Here is a 27,935-nt window from a genome sequence, read left to right on the forward strand (position 1 = left end):
TGCAACAGTAATTCGCTACTTTAATATAGACTTAACCATCAAATCCCTGTCAGTTTCATCACTAGTGTGTTATATAGATATGTGCTAATGATCATGGGTTGTATAATATGTTGACAGGATTTTCATACTTAATCATTGAAGGAAGTGCATAGGGTCAAAGAAACTGTATGGCATAGGATCTTTAAGTACTGTATCATCAATATTTAGTGTAAGAACCTCTGGCACCAATTACATTACTGAGTCTCTCTGGCATTGACATGACAGTTGCCCATGTTATTTCACACCCAGCTTCTGTATCTGCTCCCAGGCATGGTGAGCTCTCTCCACCAGTGCATTGCGGGTGCGAGGTATGGGGTTATCGTCATCAAGTTGCTGTGTCATCAAACCACATATATTTTCTATTGGGTTTTGATCAGGTGACCTGGGTGGATGAGGTATCACTGTGATGTCCGGGTGATCATCAAACCAGCTTCTCACCACGCGCAAAGTATGCACTGGACTGTCGTTGTGCACTAAGTAGAATGGAGTCTGCTCTTGCTCAGGATACAGTAACCTCCTCACAGACTCCAGCATAACATCGGCTAATATTTCCACGTATTTTTCACTAGTAAGTCTTCTTGGTCCAATGTCCACAAGCTCTCCAACCGCTCCAGCATGTATCCAACCGATCATTCCAGCTGATACCCTCCCACTCCTTTGGGTCCCCACAACATGTTGGTGTTCGTATCTGAAATATAATTATTTGGTGCTGTATTAAACCCTCAAAGGTTGGGAGAGATCAGCCACATCAGTATAAATGGCTGGGAATTTATATCCATGTTAGGACAGTGTGACGAGGGGTTAGTCTGCTATATCTGAAGTTAACACTGTATGTAAGAGAGAGAGAGAAAGAGAGAGCGGGTGGTGGGGAGCGGGGGACTACTTGGTGCTGTCCCTGTGCCACACTCTTTTTGTCATCTGGTCGCTAGTACAGAAACTCTTCTCATCACAGAAGACGACAGATTCCCAGAAACTGGGTTGTTTACTGGAATACTCTTGTGCATATTCCATTTTCCTCCATATTTTCTTCAGTTAACTCAGGCTTCTTTGCAGTTTTGCGGCTGTGTAGATGGCTAGAATGGTAACGGTTTCTGATGGTCTGCGATGTGCATGATAAACGGAGCTGATGTCGCATGCTGGTTGAAGTGGTAAATGGATTTGCTTCCACCGTGGCTACAATGGCAGCATCCTGCTGTGATGTCGTGCACCGTGGGCGACCTGTCCATGGGAGATTTAGGGTGCTGCCAGTTGCTTCGTAATGATGACTCTATTATGGCACCATAGACTTATGCACGCCGGTCCGCCTTGCTACTTCTCCATTGCTGAGGCTGTTGTTGTGCAGTGCTATGATGGCACCTCTCTTTCCTTCGATGTTTCCTGCGTGTTTCGTCCTTCCATCGCTGCTGGGTGTTTGCAGCAGATTAACATCAGTGTAGCATTAGTTTGCCACATAACATCTGCTTCTGTTTCTAATCAGTCATATTTGAAACCACCTACCTCTTGGGTTAAGCGTTTAATCATGCTTCAGGTATGCACCTATCATGTTACCTAGAATGGCACGAGTATAATACTTTTCCCAGCTTTCACTAATTACACAATCACGCACCTTACACATCACTGTTGCATTAGTACAAGTGCTGGTTTAGGTTCTTCATCCCTAGCTGCTTTCGAAGATCGATACTAATCAACCTTTTAACACAGTGGGCGTGCCTGTACTCAGTGCTACCAACACCCTAGAGTTCTATCTTTGTCTAGGTTATTCGCTCATTTCCACTCTAGTTGGATCCTGGGGTCTTGATATTTTTTGGGGGGACTGTACTTGTCCAGGGGCATTTTCCCAAGTCCTGGACGAAACCAAGTCCCGGACAGTGCTTTGGCTCTATTACATCAGTTCTTGGATGGATTGCTGTACTGCAGTGGTATAGTCTATGTATAAGAGTATACATCAGATACCTGGGAAAAATTGGTAACCAAGAAGGTAAATTCCCCAAGCTTCCTGGTTAACTGGGATTGTACTGTATTTAGATTTTTAATAATATGGGAGCAGATTTCTGAATCAGCCATGAGAATCTTTTGTATTCTCGTGAATTACAGTAATACAAGTACAGTACTTTACTGTACAGACACTGCTGAACTCTACTGTACTGTGAAAATATATCTGTGTGCTATAGCACTTGACTTGATCCTTCTGGTTCACTTTAGGTACCATAGCAGTTGTATAATATCCTGCTGTTCGATCCAGTGTTCAATCTCGGAGAAGCTTCTTGATTATTACACTGTACAGGTTAGTAACTAGTTGTAAAGGGGTCATTTTCATTAATAAAGTTTTTAAATTGTTGTTTGAGAATTCCATTAGCTTTCCTTGCATAAGTTTATTATCAATTATAGTGGAGAAATTTTTAGTAAGTCATGCCACTCCATGTTAGAAATGACCATGTGAAATTCAGAGCATGTATAATATTTTGTCATGTTTCAAAATTACAGAATTCAGCAAAAGTATGAGTGCCTCATTCCACAGCTGTACTGTTAATTTGTGCCACAGCAACAAAAACATTCCATCTCAGATATTACTATTACTGTAATTCATATTTCTGTTGTATAATTGTACAATGTCCATTATTTCAGATAATCATGGGGATCTGGTTTTTCTCCCAGCCACTGGATTCACCCCGCCAGTACATACTAAGACGTGGGGAAGATGGTAGGACTGGGCAAAACATTCTCCACCTTCGAGACCAGCCAACCTCTGAGTATTTTTCCATGTCTGAAGGAGAGCTGTGTGTACGAGAGGGAACTGATGCAGATGCCATACCTGGTGGTAAGTGCAAATGTCTTCCTGGGTGGAAGGGAAAAAGGTGTGGAGTTCCAGCAGTGCTGCAGCAGTTGAAATGGATGAATAAACCTGACCTGACTAAGAACTTGCAGCTGCGGAAAAGGGCCAAGCGTATCATACTTGTTGCACCGTTTATGTTTGAATTTGACATTTTCGAAGCAAATGTTATTGGTCTCGGTGAATTAGTGGATGTTTTTGTGGTTGGAGAGATTAATCATACCAGTACTTTTAATAGTTCTGTGGCTGATGCACTTTCTAATCAGATTGAATCCTTTGGCTCCCCAAGACTTAGTTTCCATAACCAAACAAGAGGCACTCCTCCTCTCTTGAGCCGGCTAAAGAGTGGATGGCTGAAGGAGTATCAGCAAAAGATAATATATGTTCCTGTGGTACATCAGGACCTCAAGGATGGGGGCTCATTTCTCGAAACCCTAGTCTACTTTGGCCTCCGCCTGGTGAGCGATCTCCGTCCAGATGACCTCCTCCTCCTAACCACAGGGGAAGAGATCCTGAGGCGTGATATAACTGTCTTTCTCAAGCTCTTTCATGGCTACCCCATGCCTATTCGATGCCACTATAAAGAGCACCTCTACGGATTTTACTGGCAGGTAGCAAAGGAGAGAGGAAACAGCAAAGAGGCTCAGAAGAGTTATAAAAGTGAGACATTACTGCCTACAGATAGCATCCACAATCAGAGTTCTGCCCTTCCTGAAATTTGTGCTGTATCCATTCATTTCTTTGCCAATGCCTTTGACTATAAGGTTTCACAGTTACGTGAAGGAAGAATATCCGAAGACAGCCTTTCATTTCTTAGCACTGCTGAGGAGCCATACTTAGATTGGACTATCAGTGAGGCTGGCTGGAGATGCCACCTATGCCTGTCTGTTCAGAATATTTTCCGCAAATTTCAAAACATCCCCATGGCCCTGCGTCCAAAGTGGTTCTCAGAGTCCCCTTCCAGTATGTTGCCTTTTATCCAGAGACTTGTCAAATTTGGCCAAGATGAGAATCTTGAGAAGATTGGTGTTGCAATGCTCCCTAGCCAAGACTCCTTATCCTCATACATTTGGCTACAGAGAGAACGTCTTGCTCACCTCATCAAGAATCCGTATGAGACCATGTCCATCCACAACCTTGTTTAGTGCCTTGGATCCTTGTGTGTCAGCAAGGATGACATTGTTGTTTATCAAATGTAGTTAGACAGGGATATGCAGATAGTTGCCAGATCCACTTGTTATGGTTATACCTAGAATGAAGCTTTAGTGGTGTTTAGAGCAGGAAAACTTTTTGAAAGACTTTGTATCCTGGATTATCATTGTTGGTAGTTATATTTCTTCACTACATATCAGAATGGGGATTTGTACAGTGCATATATTGTATAACAAAACTGAACCATCATTTTAGTGAGCAGTTGTAGGAAAATTTACTGTTGCTCATTGTCTAATCTTTTCACACTTATTAGTTTACCTCTAACCGAATTGCCTGTCATATCTTATTTACTGTATTTGAAGCAGTACAACCTGTCATCCACTACTGCATGTTCCTCAGATAAGTTTTTTACTTTTCCCATAGAAACTGTGAAACTTTTTTTTTTTTTTTTTTTTTTTTTTTTTTTTAATCCCTGGTGTCAGACAGTTTTATTCAGTTTAAGGGTGGCCTGTCATGATGAAACGGTTATTAACAGCCTCTGACTCCATAACCATTAGAGTTTCACGCTGCTGATTAAAATTGTAAGGCAGTAACAAGAATAAACTAGACAGTACAGTTTGCCATCATAGTGCTGGGACTGAATAAAAAAGCAGTACAGTACTGTACTTAATAGAACATTACACCTGAATGCTGGACTCATGGTTGTAAAGTACTGCAATATATATATATATATATATATATATATATACAGTACTCTGTATATGTATTTATATAATATATACAGTAAAACCTCGATATAACGTACTTCAGTAGTCCGTAATTTGCTTTTATCTGACTCGAAGAGCTACCGGACTAAATTCCTGTGTATTGGAAAAAGTCCGATAAAGCCAGAAGCATTATGGACTCTGACCACTTCAGATATGTTCACCACAATAAGGTAAATAAAAGACATGATTATCAGTGTAGAGTACAGTATTATTATAAATATTATACCATTTGATAAATACAGTGAAGTTATAACACAGTACAGTACCGCAATGGTAATCAAAATAGTTTAAAAACCGTTCATGTGATCCGGGCTAATGTCTGATATGTTGGAAAAAGTCCAGGTTAGCAGGGGGAAGTCCGGCAGTCACTTTTATCAGAGTTTTGTATTTGTCGGAATGGTTTGGACCCCAGTTAGAGACTTCACCAGATCTGTTTCAGAAATCTGCCACTAGGTTCACTTCTGTCGCCCAGCTCTGATGCTGGGTAGGCAATGAAAAAGAAGCCAGTGCTTAACTTCTTTTTAATTTTGACACATAGTAAAACACCTCAAAACATATTTTACCCATTTAATTACCCAGATGGCATGATATGCTACTAAGAAATTACAGTACCATGTGGGAGCCCTTTGATTATATATAATGTATTATAAGTATCATTTTGTAAACTCAGCTTTCGTCAGATTACTATTCTCTGTAAGCATAACATAGAGACAAAACCTAGGCAATTTTACTAGAACCAACCGTAAAGCAAGATACAGTGATTAAAATATTTGTCATTCGTTAGTATCCACAAAAGAAAATAGATGTGTAGCTGCATATTTAGCAGCACCTTTCGATATGCTTCCCTTCCTGAAGTATGACTTTTCTTAACGATACGGACCTGTTGGATGTCTTGGTCATCTTAGTAACCAAAGTCTAACACAAATAATTCTTTTAAATGTTTCCCTGGTTCCACTGCACAGTTTAGTAAGTTTACACTTCAACTCCTCGTACTCTGTTATGGTTATAGTGTCTTACCGCACTGTCGTTTGTTTGGATTAATGTGGCTGATTCACCAGCTAAGCAATCGTTCAGTACATTATTTTCAGTGGAACTGCTTACTTTTTTAAAGCATGCTAAAACACACACATCAGAAGTCCTGAAGGTAATCTCCTTTTACTAACTGCACACAATTTATTCAAATATATGTAAACAGACAGCACACTATTTTAGTCCCTGCGCTAAGATTCTCTGAAAGCCTGGTTATTCTTTCTTTACAGGTATATATATATATATATATATATATATATATATATATATATATATGCACTTGATTCATTAGGAAAAAATATTCATATAAATAGCAGTATTATTATAAACTCAGTATTAGGTATAATTTCACAGGTCTTTAAAACCCCGCAAAAATATTTAATCGAGGCTGGGTGACGCTAGACCACCTGGTGGCAGACCTCTGAAACAGGGTTTGGTGAAGCCTTTAATTAGTCTGTTATAGTGAGGTCTTACTGTATATATATATATATATATATATATATATATATATATATATATATATATATATATATATATGTGTGTGTGTGTGTGTGTGGATGTGATAGGAAGCATTAGGAGGAACACACTGAGGTGGTTTGGCCATGTGGAGAGGATGGAGGGTGACACATAGATGAAGAGAGTGTATGTGAGTGAGGTGGAGGGGGGGAGGGGGAGGGGAAGGCCGAGGATGAGATGGAGGGAAGGAGTGGAGAGGTATATGAGAGAGGGGGATGTGAGTTGGGAGCAAGACAGTGAAATGGCGGGGGACAGGGCAACATGGAGGCGATTTGTTTGTGGCCACCCCATACGGGATTAAGGCGTCTGTCAATATATATTGAATACAGTCAACCCTTGGCTATCACGGGTTTTGCTATCGCGTTTCATGGCTATCATGGACAAGTGAAATGCAACACGATTACCTTTATCACGACCTCAAATACTGCTATCGCGGACGATGGTCGGCCAGAAACATTCAAATCGCGCGGGCTCCGCCCATGCGTATACTCGCGCCGTGATTGGCGCGACATCACAGGCTACCCGAGCGCTGATTGGCCCAAGACATGGTTACAGCTACCCATCCTTCCCGCCAAGGTTCAGAGAGAGTCAGCGTTACCAATCGACAGCAGCTATAGCCGTGAAGACCTATTGTTCATCCACAATGGTCACCAATACCCCATCCAACCCTCCTACCATTGGTGCACGTAACGCGGCTAACCCAGGACGGCAAGTGAGGAAGAGGAAGAACCTGCCTTATGCTCAGGGTCCCTTCCAGACTCCTGATGAAGCTGATCAATTCCTAGACGAGATAGAACGTCAGAGGGGTGGCCAGTAATACTCCACCCCAGCCTCGGAACCCCTTCAACCCACCCAAGCCCCTCATCCTCTCCAAAAATGTTAAGTAAAATGGCATATTACAGTTAATTCTGTTTTATTTATAACCTTTATGTACTGTACTGTTGTTAATTTGCAGCATTGGTTTGTAATCCCAGGTATTTTAGTGAAGGAGATGTGAAAATAGGGTAAGGTTGGGGTAAAGTTGGAGGTCGGGGAACCAATTAGAATTTTTCCCATTAGTTCTTAAGTATGGCTATCGCGATTTTGGCTATGGCGGGTCGCCTAGGGTACCAGTTACTCGTGATAGCCAAGGGTTGACTGTATATAAATATGTATACTATATATATATATATATATATATATATATACAGGCATACCCTGGTTTAACGATGTAATTGGTTAGGTAAAACCCCATCGTTAGGCGGACCGTTTACCAGCCTTGGGTTTCCCCAAAAACCAAGCACAAAACCGACCCAGATGAGCTCAAAAACAGGTTTAAAAGAGAATCTAAATGGCCTAACAGCTGTCAAGGAAGCTAACCTAAGCCTAAAACCTGTAAATAACTCACTAAAACCAAGAAATCAAATCTGAATATCATTATATATAAGTCTGGAAAAAATCAAGCTTTTTAAACTGTACCTCAAAATGACAATGTTCACCCCACCTATGGCTAAAACACATTAATCAAAGTCTTAAAACAGTTTGTAAATCAACCTAAACACACAATTTTAGTCTAAAATATCATCAAAATCGGTAAGAAAAATCAAAACTCATTGTTAACTGGGGTTTGGCCATCATTAGATGGGGTATGGTGCAATTTCTACCCCCATCATTAAGCCGGGGTATCGCATCTTGGGGTATCGTATATTGAGGTATTAATGTATATGTGTGTATATATATATATATATATATATATATATATATATATATATATATATATATATATATATATATATATATATATATATATATATATATATATATATATATATATATATATATATATATATATATATATATATATATATATATATATATATACATACATACAGTGGAAGCTCGATTATCCAGGCTCGGATTATCCAGCTTTCGGTATATCCGGGCCGTGACCCAATGGTTCAGTGGTACAGTAATTCATAGAATTATCCGTACGAATGCTCCGGTTTAAACAGGAAGCATCCAGTTGCTAGGGAGGCATGGATAAACCAGAGAGGGTCTTGCTCACCCTGCCCCCACCCACACCTCCTGCTCACAACTCAATCACAAGGGTGGTTGGTGGAGTTTGGTGAGGCAACTGATACTCATGACGTAGCCTAACCTTGCTTAACTACTTAATAATTTAACCTAACCTGACCTAACCTGGGCTCCAGTTGGGAAATTGGGAAACTAAATCCACTTTTGTGTACGATGAGTTTCATCCATTATGCCCGAAGCAATCATAGGTGTGACTTAAAGAACGTGATAAAAGAGATAAATCTTTCGGCAAGAGAAGGTAATTTACTATCCTTAAAATAGAAAAACACAGAAAACAAACTGCAGGAATATGAAGTGAATTGGTGAAGTCTTTAGGCTGTATGCTTAGGCGAAAAGTAATGGGTTTCCTAGTTTTAGGGAACGAAATGAAACAAGAATGTCTGCTAATCAGAAAAAAAAAAAAAAATTACTCATCTCATGTGTTCTTGTAAGTTAGCATTCAGTTCTGCATTCTTCGTTAGGTATCGCGCCTCCCAACACATTTCGGACCGACAGAGCATTGTTATTTCTTCCTCTTACATTTACTGTTCACTCTTTTGTTCGTTCTTAAGTGTACTGTATGTATGAAAGAGAGTATTAATACAAACAATAATGCACTCCATTAACCCCATCATAGCTGTCAGCCTCGAACAATGGTTTACCGTACTGGTGTCAGGGATGTTGGGTTAGGGAGAGCTATACAAAACTGCGAAGAATTATGGGAAGGGAACGAAGGTCACTGGTATGTTTTCACGACCCTCCTCTACCATCTCAAACAGTCAGGTGGCCTGCCACTTCATCTCAGATGTTTTCGCCGATATGTTTAAATGCTAATGTAACATACACCCTAATTATGAGTAAGTTTCTTCCGTTATGCCGGAAACAATCGTAGGTAAGGCTTAAGGAACATTATGATAATAAGAAAACAAACTAGAAAAATACAGAAAACAAACTAGAGAATATGAATTGAATTGGTAAGGTTATTATGGTGTATGCTTGGACGAAAATTTACGAGTTTCACAATTATAGGGGACGAAATGGAACAATTATGTTTACTAATAAAAAAAAATACTTTCATCTCAAGTGTTCTCGTAAGGTGGCATTCAGTTCCACATTCTTTGTTCAATGTCGCTTCCCAACACATTTCAGACCAACAGAGCATACAGTTATTTCTGCTCCTTACAGTTAAGTGTACATTTATTGCACATTCTTTTGTTTGTTCGTGTATGTGTGAAAGAGAGAGTATTGATACAAACAATAATGTATTCCATTAACCCCTTATGGCTGCTAGCCTTGAACAATGCTTTACTGTACCGGTGTCAGTAACGTTAAGTTAGAGAGAGCCATAAAAACTGTGAACAATTATGGGAAGGGAACGGTCACTGGTATGTTTACACGACCCTACTCTACCATCCCAAACAACTCGGCGGTCCTTTCATCCCAGATGTTTTCACCGATATGTTTAAATGCTAAAGTAACATGCACCCTAACTTTATGTTTAAATTCTAATGTAACATGCCCCCTAATTTTCTTTCACGAATCATAGCAAATCACAAGATGGGTTTAGGGAGGAGGGGAAAAAGCCAGGTGTACCAGATGAGTCTTTTCAAATCTATAAGAAAAAGAAACTGACTTTATAACTTTGAAAAAATGGTGTCAAGGTCTGCCACAGGAGCACACAAATTTCTGAACTCACGAACATTGAGGATTTGAGGGGGGTAAACATAGGCTTTGCTGTAAGCAGTAAAAGCACCTTACCAAATCAGTTCATCCTGATAGTTTGTTATATTTTTCTGATTATTTCTGGGTTGGTAAATAAACATTTCTTGTTAAATCTTTCCCCGCTGTTTTTAGCTGTTCTGGTGTGACGACTCTTTGATTCGTTAACGCAATGGCAGAAGACACTATTCTAATATAAGTGTTTAAACCTGGCCTAACCTAGCTTAACTGCACCTAATAATGTAACCTAACCTAATCTTCAGTTGGGAAGTTGGGAAACGAAGTCCACATTTGAGTACGATGAGTTTCGTCCATTGTGCTGGAAACAATCGTAGGTACAGTTTTAGAACGAGACGATACTAACAGGGAGGAAATCTTTCAGTAAGAAAACGTGATTTACCGAACTGAATATAGTCTGCAAAATACTGAAACAAGCTGGAGGAATATACATTGAACTGGAAAGGTCTTTCTGGTACTTAAAGTGTACATTTACCGGTAAATAAATCAGTCTAACAGTACAGTACTTGTGTTTCCGCCGGATTAATCGTGCTTTCGGACCAATCGGGCTCCCCTTAACACCATATAGCCCGGATAATCGGGCTATCTCTGTGTGTATATATATATATATATATATATATATATGGAGCCTCTGTGGTACAGTGGTAAATTGTGCATTTTTGTACGCTGAAGAACGAGGGTTCACGCCCCGCCAGGGTAATAAACTTTGGGAGCTCTGCTGGCCACGTGCTGCTTGGTGTACATCAGGGGTGCTATGGTTGAACCATTGTCACATACCGTAAAGTATGCTTGCACCCAGTCGGCTTGCACAGGCCGATTACACTTGGTTCACAGACTACACACACATCCAAAGCCACAACAACACTACAATTACACTTACAAGCACTTCTTACCCTACATACAATCTCTATCAGACAGCCTAAGCCACTTGGTAGAGATACATTGGCTGTATCGTCCCCACTTCGCTAGGGATTGACCGGTCCTGCAGTGGACATTCAAACAGCTGATGAGATGAGATATATATACTGTATATTATATATACAGTAAACCCTCATTATACGATGCCTCTTTGTACGATATTTCGCTTATACAATGTCAAAATTTTAGTACCCTATGCCCACTATACAATGGGAACGATTTGCAACAACGATGGATCATCCGCGTCTCAGTGAACAGCGAATGTGCAAACGCAACAAAAACGTCCTCACACTGTCAGCATTAGACCACACACACTTGTCCACCGGTCCAGCCTCATTAGCTAGCCCTGCCCAGCCAGGCAGTTCTGACATTGATGAGTGAGGGCTATGAGTCCCTGTGACTGTGAGGCCGAGTCGGGACAATTCGCTGTCAGGATGATTCCCCATCATTTATTTACGTATCAGTTTATTTAGCAAGTACACTAGTTTTTTAATTATGTAAGTTATAAAAGTGATGGTGGTTTATTGTTTATATAGTAAATGTAAAATATGGCATCAAATCATGGGCTTTAAATGAAAAATAATAATACTGTATATTGAAATGTGAATCAGCTGATTTATGATCGATCCTTCATCTTAGCATAAGGCTACATACGAGACATTGGCATTTATATAAATGCCTAATTACCTTAAGTGAACGATCGACATACTTTGGAATTATACAAATAATCTTCATGTTATGTCTATATAAATGTTTCGGGATATTTCGCCATAAAGTCAATTCGCCATCACAACAATAACAAGACAATTCGCCATTGGGACTTTTCGTCGTCAGGATGATTCCCCATCGTTTATTTTCATATCAGTTTATTTAGGAAGTACACTAGCTTTTTAGTACTGTACTTGTACCTCTTCAAAGTCATTTTAAAATATTCCCAGGATGTTGTAGTACCAATGGAAATTAATGAAAACAGCTGTGGGTGATGCTAGAACATAATTCAAAGTCAACTACAGCAAGGTAGAAACAAGTTAAATATTGTCTAAAAGTGCAATCAATGCCCGTCCCTGGTGGCATATGTGCATACTAATGCCCCCATGTTGTTGTTGTTCTTGTCCCGCCAGTCCGCACACAACAGTCCGTCGCCGTGGAGTACGAGAGTTACCTGCCTTTTTTGTGCAACTTCCCTCTGCCTCCTACCTGCCATGCCCCCTCCTGACCCCCCAATGAAGTTCTCTAAGCAGTATGGCGTCAAGAAGCTGCCGCAGTTGTTGTACAGTCAGCGTTTGGAGCTCATTCGTCGTGCTGAGAAGGGAGAGAAGTTTTCAAAGCTGGCTTAAGAGTTTGGCAAGAACAAGTACTGAGAGGTTCTAAGTTCTTCCCAACACCACCCCACTTTATTTACTTAAGCAATTTCATCATAGGATTAAGGTGGGATCCCTTAACATGGCTTATTTCTATTTAATACATGCACTGAATATTCCTAAATTTGTATGTTTGTGTTTGATGGTGCCAAGATAGGTGTAGGTAGGGAGCTGTGGGGGCAGGTTGGCCAAAGTCCAGACCCAAATTAATTTTTCACATAAGAGTTATTATACGTAAATCATGGAATTCGTAAATCACGGCAGTGGTCCAGACCCTATTGCCGCAATGTATGAGGATTGAATGTATATATATATATATATATATATATATATGTATATACCTATATACATATATCACGAAACTTTGCCTTATATGTTCAATGATATTTTTTCCTTATTTATACCCGTTCAATGATATTTTTTCCTTATTTTATACCCTGACTAGTACAGTACTGTACAGGAATACCCAGATATACAGTACCCCTAGATACGATATCCGGCTTAGTGATAGGGGTAGTAATACCACCCTACCCCACCTTACGATGGCGAAACCCCAGTTTAACGTTTGGTTTAGATTTTTTTTTTTTTACCGATTCTAATATTTTAGACTTAAATTTTGTTTTTAGGTTGATTTATAAACTTTTTAGGCTTCTATTAATGTGTTTTAGTTATAGGTGGAGTGAACATTGTCATTTTGAGGTACAGTTTAGTAAGTTTGACTTTTTTCCAGACATATTTGATGATTTTCAGATTTTATTTTTGCGTTTAGGTGAGTTATAAACTGCTTTTAGTCTTAGTTTAGCTTGTTTTAAAACAATTTGGTGGTTTAGGTTAGCTAGAAACTTGTTTTTGGACTCATTTGGGTGGGTTTAGAACTTGGTTGGGGGGGAAACCCAAGGCTTAAAAACTGATCCTTATACTTTACATGTTAAATCTACCCCGATATACCTCACCTAGCGATGAGTTTTTAATTAACCAATTGCATTTTTAAACCTGGATATACCTGTATGCTGTACTTTTAATACTTTACTGTAATTATGATTCTTTACACAAAAATTTTTTGCTTTGATTCAGTACATTACAGGAAAGATGAGTTCCTTTTTGGTACTACGGTATACCTCAACTGCAACAGAATATACTATAGCATATGGTAACTGTTAGTGCCTGGAGGTGTGAGTACTGGTTATCCCATATGCAGTGTTAATGCTTCCCAGTAAAACTGTACAATAATCATGCATTTCAAAACTGAAGCATACTGAAAACTTTTTTGTTTACAGTATATAGTATATACAGTAAACTCTCAGTTATCCATTGTCGCAATGTCTGGGCCAATGCAATGTCCGGCGCTTCTAGCTTAGCGCTATTAAAGCAGAATTTTGTAAAATAATGCAATATCCGGTGCTGAATCGGGTGGTTCTATGCAATATCTGGTGCTGAGGTATATCAACCAGCTCAAAAACAGTAGCCAATCGGTTCTGTATTTCTTTATTGTATTTTATGCTTAATTTTCGTCTTTTACTCATGGGAAAGTTTTTGGGATAGAGGGTCAAGATGGATAGTAACGCAGTATCCGGCTCGACGCTGAGTATTGAGCTGATGGGGGGTACTATGCAATATCCGGCTTTTCACGTTATGCGGTGTAGGGCTTGGCTGACTTACGCCATGTAAGTGAGAGTTTACTGTATACGTGTATGTAAATAATAGGGCATCTGACTGTGATGCATGGCAAGCTCAATTAACTTGGTACAACTTATACTTTAGCTACTGTATATCTGCAGATGTTACTAGGATTACATGCAAAGTACATTACAGTGAACGGACAATTAGCCATCGGTACATCATCCAGCATATATTATCCATTGCAACACATGGCTGAACTTCATAAAATTCTCAGGGAAGCTCTAAAATCAAAATCCTTGCAGTTCCTCTTCTCACCCAAACATAATTTCCAGGCAGTTTTACGCATAACTTGGAATTCTGGCTCTCAGCAGATAGCTTCATGTTATTCTGATTTCATGCCTTTATGGCCCATTTTTTTTGTTATCACATCATGTTCAGTTTTCAGTGAACAGTACAGTACTGGAAGCTGGAGGATCAAATTCAGTAGTCAGTCATGCCACCAAAACATTGCTTTTGATGTTGCCAAATTTGGCAGTCTCTCATCCTGGACTTTATCTTACTGTGGAAGGCTTTACTGTATTTCTTTCTAATTTGTTACCTGTATGTCCCTATCTTTTGTTTTCTTCTCGTGTTCAGTGTTAAATATGTACAGTGAGCCCATATGTTTTGTGTGATTTGGGTTTGCCAATTTAAGTTTGGCAGAAAAGCCCAAAACTTCCAAGAACTTATATCTCACAATCAAGAATTCAGTTTTCACGTCAGTATATGGGGCACTGGTGTGCAACGTGATCATCAGCTGTTGTCCGCCATGTTGTTTTCACAGTTCCCGCCAGCTGTCAGAATGCGTGTGTAGTGCTCTGGTATTGATTGCAGCCGCAGTCACTTTTTTTTGCCTTTCCCTTCTTCCAGCTATTGTTCTCGTGTGGTTTACCTGTACTGTATTATGGGTTCCTCTTCATTCATTGGAGGACCAGGTAATAGCGGTGATGGGAAAATACCGGAAAGTTCAAAGAATGGAGGCAAGAAGAAAAAAGAACGTCATAAGTATTAAGTCGGTGTGAAAAAGAACAAATATTTGGTAGAGGATGAGACGAAGATTTTTCAGGCTGGTGATCCATTTATTTAATGTTTCATAATATTTTTATCATATTCATCTGGTTGTCAGTTATTGTGGTATCCAATTTTATGAGAATTATATCTCCAGAGCGAGAAAAAGAATGACTTTGGGAGAGACTGTAGAACCAGTTTGATTTTTTACCATTGAATTAATACTTTTCGGTTTGCAAAATTAAGGTTTTGTGCCAACCTCATGGTACCAATTGGATGCGAAACTTAGGGGGTCACTGTATATCTCCCCTCCTTAGTATATTTCATATTGTTTTTCTCTTATGTATCTCATCTCCAAACACTTGACAAGTAGGTCCCCCCTCCCCCCCTCCAAAGGCTGCCACTTTCTCACAGGCATGCTGCATGGCAGTCATATTGTCAAGATGCAGCGCTGCATATGATGGAGTTCGTTACCTTTGTTGTCATCCCTGTGTTTGTGCATGTCGTGCCATTAGCCTCGAGAAATTCTTGTGCTACATACTGTGGTGAGATTCTTCCCGCTAATGTCTTCTGTTTTATTTCTGTCGCTCACCACTCGCCCATCTCTCTCTCCTCACACTTGGTTAGCTCTGCCTGTTCCATTTTTGTTGGCCTTGCTAACCTATCTTGCGCTGCCTAACTCTGCCTCCAGAAGTCAGGTGTACATTGTGTGTAGAGCGTATAGTACAGTACAGTGATATTTTATCATACTTATTATAATATTTAAGTGTTTTTCTGTGTTTGAATGTATACAAGCCAGGTATAGGGGGTTAGACTTCCTCTGGGGGGTACTACATCACTATCCATCAGTACGTCAATTTCTGTCACCCTCATGGCCGCTGTATGTTTGGTAATTGAGAGTTTACTGTACGTGTAATAAGTGCGAATTGACTATTGTGACTGTGACATTCTCAGGAACGTTATTCAAGAAGAGATGATGTGTCAACACTTTCTATCGACGCTGCAAGATTACATCCATTAACTTGTACAGTAGGGCACCAGGCTTCGTGCCTAATAGGGACCATGGAAAGTGCTGCCAAAGTTGGGACATTGACCTTATGGGAAATAAGTTAATAGGGACCAGGCTTATAAGAAAACTCACCCCCTAGTGTATTTCCTACTTTTAATGCATCCAAAAGTTACCTGAAATGTTGCTATTAACCTGCCTTTCAACCTCTGTAACCAACCCCATGAAGCAGTGAACTCTAGGGGTGACGCATTGTTATTTGTTTGCAAGTGCATCATATAATAGACTGGTTTGGTGATGAATATTGGGCTCTGACACACTAATGCCTTCCTGGGTCCTCCTATTCAACCACTGTAACAAACAGTGTTCAACCCTAGTATAACTGAGCTGTACTTGGTCTCTGTTTTCACTTGTCTACCTCCAGCACTTGGTTCAAAATAATTCTTCGCAAGGGCTAGATTGGCTTTAAGTTCATTCATTTGTTTTCTTATACTACGCACAGTCAACTCTGGCACATTATACATTTTGCAAAGTTCAGAGTTATGAGCACCTTTCTTCTTTTCAGCCGCAATTTCATTTTTTAACTCGTCATCATACTGTATATGCATTTTTTTTATCCTCTTGCAATAGTCACACTTGGCCTTCCCATTACTGCCTGCTGTTCCAGGTTCACGCCTTCTTACACCATTTCCACTATCACCCAGTCCACCTTCGGCTCCACTTGAAGCACAAGATGACAAATTTCCATCAATTACTAATCAAGGACGCCAGAGTGTAACACTCAACTTGCGGACATACTGAACACGTGCGGGAAACAGGCCGAATCTGAGTGTTGGTGCTGGCGTTGCCGTGGTGAGAATCTGGAACTTGTGGTGCCGGAGGGAACGAGAGTACATTTTTTAGTCTTGAATATGCAATCACAGGAATATTTGATGACTGCCATGAAAGTGCGTTTCGCCAGTCTGGTTGCCACGAAACCAGGTGCCCAAATAGGACAGGTACCTGTTTTATTCTCCAACACTAGCAGACTGTCCATTGTAGAGTTTGTTGATTGTTGTTTGAAACTGTGTTCCCTTGATATTGGTTCAGGAATTCAGTTACAAATGTTAAGACCTACCCGGGAGCAGATTGTGGTATTTGATGTGATCATGTTCCTGTGGTAGCAACTTTTAAAGTTAAACTCAAGAAAGTCAGAAGAAAAATGAGGCGCAAAAGAAGAGAGTGGAATTATCTTGGAATGGAGGAGAGAAGAAATGAGTTTCAACCCGAGTTAAGAAATAGGTATGATATGCTAAGCGAAGAAGAGCTGAATGAAGGTGGGATTGAACAAGAGTGGAAGCACTTGCAGACAGCTATTTTGCAGGCAGTGGAGGAAACCGTACCAGAAAAGGAACAGGAAAGAAGACAACAGTGGATTACTGATGATATTTTAGCAATGATGGAGGAAAGAAGAAGAGAAAAACATAATAGGAGAGAAGAAATGAGTTTCAACCTGAGTTAAGAAATAGGTGTGATATACTAAGCGAAGAAGAGCTGAATGAAGGTGGGATTGAACAGGAGTGGAAGCACTTGCAGACAGCTATTTTGCAGGCAGTGGAGGAAACCGTACCAGAAAAGGAACAGGAAAGAAGACGACAGTGGATTACTGATGATATTTTAGCAATGATGGAGGAAAGAAGAAGAGAAAAACATAATGAAGGTAGATGTATAGAACTTGATGTTGAAATAAAAAGAAAATGCAGAGAGAAGAAAGAGGAATGGTTAAATGAAAAATGCCAAGTAGAAATATTACAGACAACTAACACTAGGAAGATGTACTGTGCTCGACAAAAGTATTGCGTGCCCTGCATCCCTCCTACGAAACTAACCTTTCAACTATGGAAAAACATGTAAATAATGCATTATAATTACCATTAATGCCTGGCAGGGTATCCTTTGCACTTCTTCACGGACCTGAGAAATCGTGGAAGTGAAAGGGCGAGGTTCCTCAGGTGCTGGGGTGATATACTTGTCCAGGACTCACGAATGGCTACTTCCAGCTTAGGCAGAGAGCTCACGTCCTTCTCTTGGAGAATCTTCTTTTCGAGGTACCAGAGGTTTTCTGTCGGGTTGAGGTCTGGGCTATTGCCTGGCCAGTCTTTCATGAAGGAGACCTCGCAGTCACGAAGCCAGTTGGTGACAGATTTGGCTTTATGAGCAGGTGCACCGTCCTGCTGAAACACTTGTGCACCTGTGAGCTCGAAGGACTTAGATAAATGATCACAAAGCAGCTCCAGGTAAACGTCCTGATTCACTCAGCAGTTCTTGGGAAGCAACAAGCTTCCCCAAACCCTTCCCAGAGAAATGACCCCATACCATTAGTGATTCAGGGTGTGTAACTGTGCTCTCAATGTAATGGGGGTCAAGCGAGTCACTACCTCTGCACCGGTACACACGCGCTCCTCGATTACAGGTAACGGTAGACGTTGCCTCATCAGACGACAACACTAACAACCATTGGTCCTCACCCCAGGTAAGGTACTTCTTAGCAAAGGCAAGCCTACGAAGTCGCTGGTTACGTGTAAGAAGAGGCTTTCTCACAGGCCTGTTGCTTGTGTAAGCAAGTTCATAGACTCTTCGAGAAACCGTGCACATTGAAACCTCTCCAAACACTTCCGGGTTGCTCTCCTTAATTTTCCTTGCAGTCACACGAGGATTAGACTCCACTGCACGTTTTAGCACATTAACAGACCTCGGGGAAGTTTTCCTGGGCCTACCAGACCGTGGTTTCTTTGTAGGAACGTCACCACCATTTTCCACTCGGTAACCAGCACACCACCTCTGCACTGTCGACCGAACCACACCAACCAAATCACTGATTTCTGTCGTGGGGTGGCCTGCCTCCTTTAGAGCAATGATCTGTGATATTATTTCACTAGACAATTCACGGGTAGGGGCCATATTGAAATAACGAAAGCCAAATAAAATGGCGGAACAAGAGAGGGAGGAGCGGCCGGGTTCCTCTCTCTCACGCAGCCTGCAGGCAACTGAGGCACCAGCCAACCAGTGCGCAGTAAGGCCTCAGGCTGCCGTGACATCATGTTAGCAGCCAAAACTTCTGGCTCAATTTTTTCTCCCAAAAAAGGGTAATTCTTTTTTTCACCAAAAGTATTGTGCGCCTTGACATAGGCGCACAATACTGTACTGTACTTTTGTCGAGCACTGTATAAAGTTATTGAAGAGATAAACGGAAGAAAAAGAAATGCTAGAAGTTCAGTAATAAAAGATAAAACTGGAAACATTTTAATGGATAAACAAGAAGTATTAAAGAGACGGGAGGAATATATTCATGAGCTTTGTGATGATGAGAGAGGAGTCAAACCCGAGATTGACGGTGAAATGAGCAGACCAGTCATTTTAAAAGAGAAAATTCAGAAAGCTATGAGAAATATGGGTAAGAATAAAGCAAAAGGAGAGGATGGAGTGGTGGTTGAGATGATGGAGGCAGCCGGAGAATTTGGATTAGAAAAAATAACCACATTGGCAAACAGAATATATGATGCTGGATACATCCCAGAAGCAATGAGAGAAAGTGTCTTTGTGGCTGTACCAAAGAAAAATGGAGCACTGGAATATGATAAGCATAGAACAATAAGTGTAATGAGTCAAATGGGGAAAGTATTATTAAGAGTGATAAGGGAAAGAATAAGACGAAACGTAAATAGCTATGTAGCAAAGGAGCAGTATGGATTTCAAAGAAACAAAGGCACTAGAAACGCTATTTTTGCATTGTGAATGTTGACAGAAAGATCTGTGGAAGCACAGAAGAATTTATACTTGTGTTTTGTGGCTTTTGAAAAAGTCTTTGACGCCGTGAGGCATGAAGAGATGGTGAGAATGTTGCGAATGGTTGGGGTAGATAATAAGGATATAAGAAACATTGTAAACTTGTACTGGAATAAAAAAGCTGCTGTTAGAGTCGGAGAGGAGAAAACGGAGTAGGTAACTATTATAAGAGGAGTAAGACAGGGATGTATTCTGTTTCCAGACTTGTTTTCTTTATACGGACAAGTTGTAATGGACGAACTTAAGGAAATGAAAGGGGTCAAGGTTGGTGGTAAGAATATTAATAATCTGAGGTATGCTGATGACACGATACTGGTAGTGGATTCAGAAGAGAAACTGCGAGAACTGGTGGATAGATTAGTGGAGGCATGTCAACAGAAAGGGATGAAGATTATCATCAGGAAAACAAAGGCAATGGTATTAACAAAACGGAGAGAAACAATAAATATCCAACTTAATTTCCACGGAATCTATATAGAGCAGGTGAGAAGTTTCGAATACTTGGGTGCTGTTATATCATATGACGGAGGAAGTGAGAAGGAAATTGTAAGAAGAATTGGTATTACTAAAGGAGCTTTCGGATGAATGAAAAAAATTTTAACATACAGTAGCTATGGATATAAGGACACGAATAAGAGTGTTGAAATGTTTTGTCTTGTCAGTGCTATTATACGGGTGTGAAACGTGGACAGTAAACAAGAAATTGAGAGAGAGATTACAAGCAGCTGAGGTATGGTTTTTGAGAAGAATGGTGTGAATATCATGGATGGAAAAAGTAACAGATGAAGAAGGTCTGAGAAGGGCAGGAGTGGAAAGAGAAATGATGAAGACTACAAGGAAAAGACAGATGGAATTTTTGGGACATGTTATAAGAGTAAAAGAACTTGAAAATGACTGTTTACTTGGAAGAATAGAGGAAAGAAGAGCGAGAGGAAGACAACGATTAAAGTATATGGATTGTATAAGAAGCGATTTACAAGAAAGAATGAGCAATGTGAAGTTAATCAGGATAGCTGAGGATAGAGGAAGTTGGCGCTCCATGGCCGCTAACGTCACATGACCAGCACTTCGGTAAAGGTAAAGGTAATTTATTGCTTCCATGGCCGGGAGCCAGCTGAGTGTGCCTTATGCATTACGGAGGTTATTCTCTCAGGCATGGAAGCATACATTCCATTCTCATATCCTTTGACTATTGCAAGGAAGCCTTGGTTTAATCACGCTTGTTCTAATGCTGTCCGCAACAAGGAGAGGGCCTATAAAAGGTACTGGAGCCAACCCACCCCTGAATCACATCTTTTTTATGTTTCTGTCCGGAATCATGTTAAGTCTGTTCTTCACTCTGCTAAAAATAATTTCATCCGTACCAAATGCTCTTAACTCTCAAACTCAAATTCTTCCCGCTCCTTCTGGCACCTTGCCAAAAACCTTTCTAACAACTTTACCTCATCATCCTTCCCTCCTCTTTTCTACTCTGATGGCTCTGTAGCTATTTCTTCTACTGATAAAGCTGATTCTTTGCTCAGACTTTCTCCTCCAAAATCACCTTAGATGATTCCGGTGCTGTTGCTCCATCACTTCCTGTCTCTGACTTCCTCATGGCTGATATTAAATTTTCTTTGACTGATGTATTTTCTGCCATCACTGGTCTCAATACTAACAAGGCATATGGGCCTGATGGAGTCCCTCCTGTAGTCCTCAAGAACTGTGCTTCTGTGCTTACACACTGCCTAGGTAAACTCTTTCATCTTTGTCTTTCAACTTATACCTTTCCTTCTTGCTGGAAGTTTGCTCTCATTCAGCCAGTCCCAAAGATGGGTGACCATTCCCAACCTTCTGACTATTGTCCAATTGCTTTAACATCCTGTGTCTCAAAAGTTTCCGAGTCTGTTCTTAACAGAAAAATTTTACAGCATCTTTCCCATCACAACCTTCTTTCTGATCGTCAGTATGGGTTCTGTGATGGACGATCCACTGGCAATCTTGTCACCTACATTTCAGACTCCTGGTCATCCTCCTTTTGGGACTTTGACAAAAGCTTTGCCGTTGCACTTGACATCTCAAAGGTTTTAGATCGAGTCTGGCATAAATCTTTAATTTCCAAATGGCCCTCTTACGGTTTCTATCGATCCATCTGTGCCTTCATCTGTAGCTTCTTTTCTGGTCGTTCTTTAGATGCTGTTGTAGACGGCCATCGTTCTTCTCCTAGATCTATCAACAGTGGTGTTCCTCAGGGCTGAGTCCTATCACCATCTGTCTTCCTTTTATTCATTAATGATCTTCTAAGCTGTGCATCTAATCCTATCCACTCGTACGCTGATGATTCCACCCTTCACTTTTCCAGTCAGTTTCCACAACGTCCATCTCAGCAGTTGCTCCAACAAACAAGGGATGAGGCTATGGCACACCTAATGTCTGACTTGGCTCGAATCTCTGACTGGGGTAAAAATAATCTTGTTGTTTTTAATGCATCAAAGACTCAGTTTTTGCACCTATCAACCATCAAAATCTTCCACAGAAGTACCCACTAATATTTAATAATATCCTGCTCAATCCTGCATCATCCTTGAACATGCTTGGGGTTTCATTCACACGGGATTAATCTTGGAAAGATTATATTGCATCTCTTGTAAAATCTGCTCCCAAGAGATTAGGTGTGCTAAGCTGACTCCATTCCTTCTTTACCCCTGCACAGTTGTTGACTTTATACACGGGTTTTATTCACCCAATCAGTGACATCCGCAGCAGGGCCCGACAGCAGAACTGGTTTACTGTGTCAAGTACAACCCTCGTGTGGGGAGGCTTCCCACATACAGCTCTTCTCAATAGGGTAGAGTCAAATGCTATTCATCTCATCAACTCTCCTCCTCTTACTGGCTTCCTTCAACCTGTGTCTCCGCCGCATTGTTGCATCTTTATCTCTTTTCTATCTCTACATCAGTGGTCACTGCTTCTCTGAACTGTCTGGTTGGATCCCTCCACCTCTACGATGGGCTCTTAGCACCCATCTAGTAACAAACTCTCATCCCTTTTCTGTCCAACTCTTTAATGTAATAGTTAACCATTACTCCTAGTCCTTCATTTATGCAACAGGTCAACTCTGGAACTGTCTTCCTCTGTTTGTATTTCCTACTTCCTATGATTTCCAGGCTTTCAAATGCAGTGTGTCCAGGCATCTCGAAATGAATGGATCTTGAATTTGGCTTTCTTTCTTTTTTTTCTTTTTTCTTGGAAGGAATGTTTTGCAGGCTAAGCCTTTGGTTCCTTCTTCCTCGCATAAAAAAATACTGTATATACAGTATACAGTATATACATTTGTATGTATGTACTGGATATGTATATGTATAAAATGTGTATCTAATTTTAACTACCTGTGAATAATGATGGAATATAGTAATATAGTATTGTGTTGGAGCAGTGTCCTGCCTGATAATTGAAGGTACTGTTAACTGTGTTCCTACACTTTTTTACTTGACACAGAAAGGCACATACCATTAATATGTCTACATTCCCTCAACACAGCTCACATCATGAGTTCCTTCCAGGATGGACAGAAGAAAAATTATTCCACCAATATATTTCATTGTTCAGTAGTTTTAATAAATTCATTCATCATCTAATCCAGTGTTGCCTCATGAGGAGCGTAGGAACCCGGGGCTAGGCAAGTTGGTCCTGATATTTAAGATGAGAGTAACCAGCCTCACTCATCCCTGAGTGACATTACATGAGCAATAAACCCCAACCATCCCATGGATATAAACCTGCACTGGCTCAGTTCGATTGAAGCGCCTTAATTATCCACTAAACCACCAGGCGCCATAATTTGGTTATATGGTTACCACCCAGCGTAGTAAATGTTTTCTTGATGTACAGGAAACCGTATGGCCTGTCACTCAGTGTAGAGTCACCCATAGACAGAAGGACAAAGAAAGAATGAAGGAAAGAAAGACAGAAGAGGAAAGAAGGAAAGAAGAGAGGAAAGGGAAGGCATACGAGCAGCACTACATTGAGTGAGTGGATGGTGAGTGCCCCCACCTACCACCAGTATTAATACATAATTAAAAATATATGCAGTAGTAAGCATTACAAGTTGGTAGCATTATATGATGTAAGTACTTGTATGTTTTAAGAAAAGCTTTTTGAATACAATTCTTTTGTATGTCAAGCTGATATGAATGGTTTAACTTCTACATTTTATTACTGTTCCATCAGTCAGTGCCATTTTAAATGGAAATGTTTTTCAGTCTGAACTATGTAACAGTTATTAAATTATTATAATATTATAAGAGAACATTAGAGATGAAAAATATTTGGACACTGAAGACTGGTTTGTGATACAACTACTGTCTTTGCATGGTTATGTTTTCATGATAAAGCTTTCTGACTATGGTTGAAAAATATGGAAAGTTCTAATTTGTCACATATTACTGTATGTAGATTTGAGAAGAAAACTAGGTATACACAATGTTAGCAAGGTGGAAGAATTTTGCAGGTACTCTTGTATGAAAAGGTTAGTCAAAAGATTCAGTGGTTTTAAGTTTACTTACATGCCCCAGTGTTCAGAATAAGCAAGTTTTTCATGTGTGAGATGCCTGGTGATCTGATGAGCTGAGAATTCCAATCAGATAAACCCTTAAGGGTCTCATTCTGAGAAATGCTTGGGGTTTACTGTAATGTCATGATGCTCAGAGGAAAGCAACTGGTCATTCGTCCTATCTATCAGGACTGCGTAGCCCAGCCTCATATGTTCCTGGTGGGACCCTACTGGATTGGATGATGGTTGGATGAATGGTATAATCCTTCCATTTGAACAGTTTACCTCACTGTCAGATGAATATGTACTATATAGTAAGATCTTGTGTTAAGGGTTGGATGGTTTGGGCATGTGGAGAAATTGGGGGAAAATACTTGTTTAAGGGGATGAATGAAAGAGACCATTCTAGGAAAACATGGTACAAGGTTCAGATACTTGATATTAAGCCAGTTTAGCCAGGGAGGTAACATAATATAATGCACTGGGGAAACTGGAGAGCTGCCATAAGGTAAACCATACTCATATATGCAAGCATGGGAAAAGAAAAATAATGATGATGATGTGTTTTGTAACACTAAATGGAATACCGCAATTAACTAATTTTTCCGCATGTAGCTTGCCATTAACTGCCATTAAAACAAATAAGTAAGAGTTTATATATGCAACTTATAGAGCATAGTAATTCTTAACAGTAGCCTAGTTTATTGCCTTAGCCCAGTTATTTGAAAACATGGCTGGTATAATTCTTAATTTAAAGGCTTTAGGGTTTGCTGGCATGGCAAACATTGGGATTTTGTATATCACGCTCATGCTATTGAAGTCTTCCAGAATACTGTAGAGTGTCAGTGAGTTGATGTTGAAATGTGATAGTAGTGGTAAAGGTTTATCAAGATGAAAATGAAGTACAGTACATAGTACAGACATTAGAGTTAAGACAGTGATTATACCTGCTTTGCTTAGAAGTATATATATTCTTATTCCATAATACTGCAGAAGTTAGTTTTTTCTTCTTCACACATTTCATTGTGAACCATGTTTATCAGTTGTTATTGGTAATAGTGATATGAGTAATTTTTATTTTTGGTTGATCATATAAGTAATTCAGTTCATGTTATTTGCAGTCTCACAGTGAGAAAAACTTGTTTTATTCATTGAAAGGTCACTCTGACAGCTAAGCTGTCCATCACATATAGGACAATCATCATAGGACATTCTGTGATGATAGTTACAGTCTCATGTACAGCATAATTATTAAGGGAGAGTGTATGATAAGTATTGTATTCCTAGTGTCTGTGCAGGCAGGCAGGTGAGGTATTGCTAGTAGTTGATGGAACTGACATTGAAAATACTGATGTTGTTATATATATATATATATATATATATATATATATATATATATATATATATATATATATATATATATATAATATCAAAAACCCTCTTGAAAAACACATGAAATATGTTGTCATTCACTATGTTTCAGAAGGTATGTAATTTATCATATGACTGTGTAATACAGTACATTAGTGTGTAATACTGAGGACTTCCTTTTGAATTTTGTCTGTTCTCTTGCTCCTGCAACTTGGGCATTCCAGGACTTCAATGGTTTATCACAGGAATGGCTGTTTTATATCTGTGTATCTTTCTATCTATCTGTCTGTCTATCTATCTATCTAGTCTATCTATCTATCTAATCTATCTATCTATCTATATATGTACCGTGAACTCTCAGTTATCCATTGTCACAATATCCGGCCCAATGCAGTATCTGGCACTGTTGGTTTGGCTCTATTAAAGCTATATCCAGTGAAATAATGTAAAACCTGGCGATAGATTGGGAAGTAACCAATGGTTCAGTGCAATATCCCGCGTCGAGTTGTATCAGCAAGCTTCTATGCAATAGCCAACCTGTAACATACTATATAAATGTACTATATCATTACTGTATTGTATTTTATGCTTAGGTTTCATCTTTTACTTATGGGAAAGCTTACGATAGAGGGTTGAGACAGACAGTAACACAATATCCAGCTCAATGCAAAATGTTGAGCTGATGGAGGGTACTATGCAGTATCCGACATCTTGATTTATTTGGCGTTGGGGTTGGCTTAATTACATCAGATAATTGAGAGTTTACACTGGGTATATATACAGTACAGTAAACTCTTCATAAGTCGAACTACATGAGGCTCTAGGGTAGTTTGACTTACCAAATTTTCTGACTCACCAGAAATAATTGCAAGAAAACCTGTATTACCTCCTCAGTAATTGCAAATTATATGTGGTTATTTGTTTTTTAGCACTGAACTAAAGGAGCATTTATAAAGCAATAAAAATAAATAATAAAACAATTTGATGCATGTCATAGGCTAGGCAAGGATAGGAGGTTGCATAGTAGAGGGGTGCAGCAGTCATTTATTTATGTAAAGTTCTGCACTTAGTTATTTCACTTTACAATCAGTTAAACTAAAATGAAACATTTGGAATATAAATTGTAATCCTTTGAATAAACACTAAGTCACACCTCGGTCAGAGTTTGACTTACCAGAAATTCCACCTTCTGGAGGGTTGACTTATCAAGGTTTTAATGTATAAATATATATATTGCTTCCACATTTGGCATTACATACAAATGTACAGTCATCCAAAGAAATGATGGTTGATGGTAGAGTTTCAGATTGCATTGGTCACTCAGTACTGCCAGCCATTCAATGAAAATTTAGTGAATGTTTAAAGTAAAAGGTCTGTACCATCACAGTGTCATGTCACCAAATAGATTTCATAATATTTCATGCTGAGAATTTTGTAAAATGATAAACATGAGGCGGTGGTATACAGTATTGGAAGTTAAAACTGTAAGAAATGTTTTCAGAACATGAATGCATAATGTAATGCTCTGCGCTTGGTATATCCCCGTGTTTTTAGATTAATGACATCTCAGGTTTTCAGGCACAGTTGATCTAGTTTCAGAGGCCAGTCGAGGGAAAGTCTTGAGCATGGAGTATTTCAGTTGATTTTCATATGGTATGTTCCTGATTTGGCAGTAGGAAGAATGTCACAACAATGAAAATACTGTTGGAAATGCACATGGCAGCGGCAGCCTTTTATTTTCTTCCCCTTTGTTATGATAATCATAATTATTCTTACTTTTTACCTTTCAGATGAAAAAATATGAAAGATTTTCCTTTTTTCCTTCTTGGCAACAAAGAACACCTAACATGAGTTTACAAATCCTTGCAGTGATAAAGCACATCAATTTTCTGTTTTATTCATTCTAGCTATCTATCTATTGCCAGACGCCATAATCCCGTAAGGGGTGGCCATTTGACTTATGAGTTATTTGTTTTATGGGGAGGGGCACTAACCCTCCACCAACTCACTTGTTGACACGTAGGGAGCACATATGGTTTGGTTATATGGTTACCACCCAGCATTGTAAATGGTTTCTTGGCTTACAGGAAACCATTTGGCATGTCACTCAATGTAAAGCCACCTGTAAAGGGAA

At 39.6% G+C, this 27,935-nt stretch overlaps 1 protein-coding gene across 1 annotated transcript; it reads left to right on the top strand.

Annotated features, from left to right (window-relative positions):
- The first annotated feature begins 1,172 nt into the window (after window positions 1–1,172).
- Window positions 1,173–4,014, top strand: LOC145406775 (beta-1,4-mannosyl-glycoprotein 4-beta-N-acetylglucosaminyltransferase-like). The gene is made up of 4 exons (XM_080277872.1): window positions 1,173–1,248; window positions 2,582–3,094; window positions 3,185–3,506; window positions 3,576–4,014. Exons 1-4 carry the CDS (start codon window positions 1,173–1,175, stop codon window positions 4,012–4,014), a joined length of 1,350 nt encoding a protein of 449 aa, XP_080133998.1.
- The last annotated feature ends 23,921 nt before the right edge of the window (window positions 4,015–27,935 follow it).

Source organism: Coenobita brevimanus, chromosome 71 (assembly GCF_032717465.1).
Source record: "Coenobita brevimanus isolate Jiangsu-jjx chromosome 71, ASM3271746v2, whole genome shotgun sequence".
Classification (NCBI taxonomy): domain Eukaryota; kingdom Metazoa; phylum Arthropoda; class Malacostraca; order Decapoda; family Coenobitidae; genus Coenobita; species Coenobita brevimanus.

Coding starts and splice junctions, on each gene's coding strand:
- LOC145406775 (XM_080277872.1), top strand. CDS start 1,173: ATGCTGGTTGAAGTGGTAAATGGATTTGCTTCCACCGTGGCTACAATG. Junction 1,249..2,581: donor CTGCTGTGATGTCGTGCACC/GTGGGCGACCTG, acceptor TTTGTGCCACAG/CAACAAAAACATTCCATCTC. Junction 3,095..3,184: donor TGGAGAGATTAATCATACCA/GTACTTTTAATA, acceptor ACCAAACAAGAG/GCACTCCTCCTCTCTTGAGC.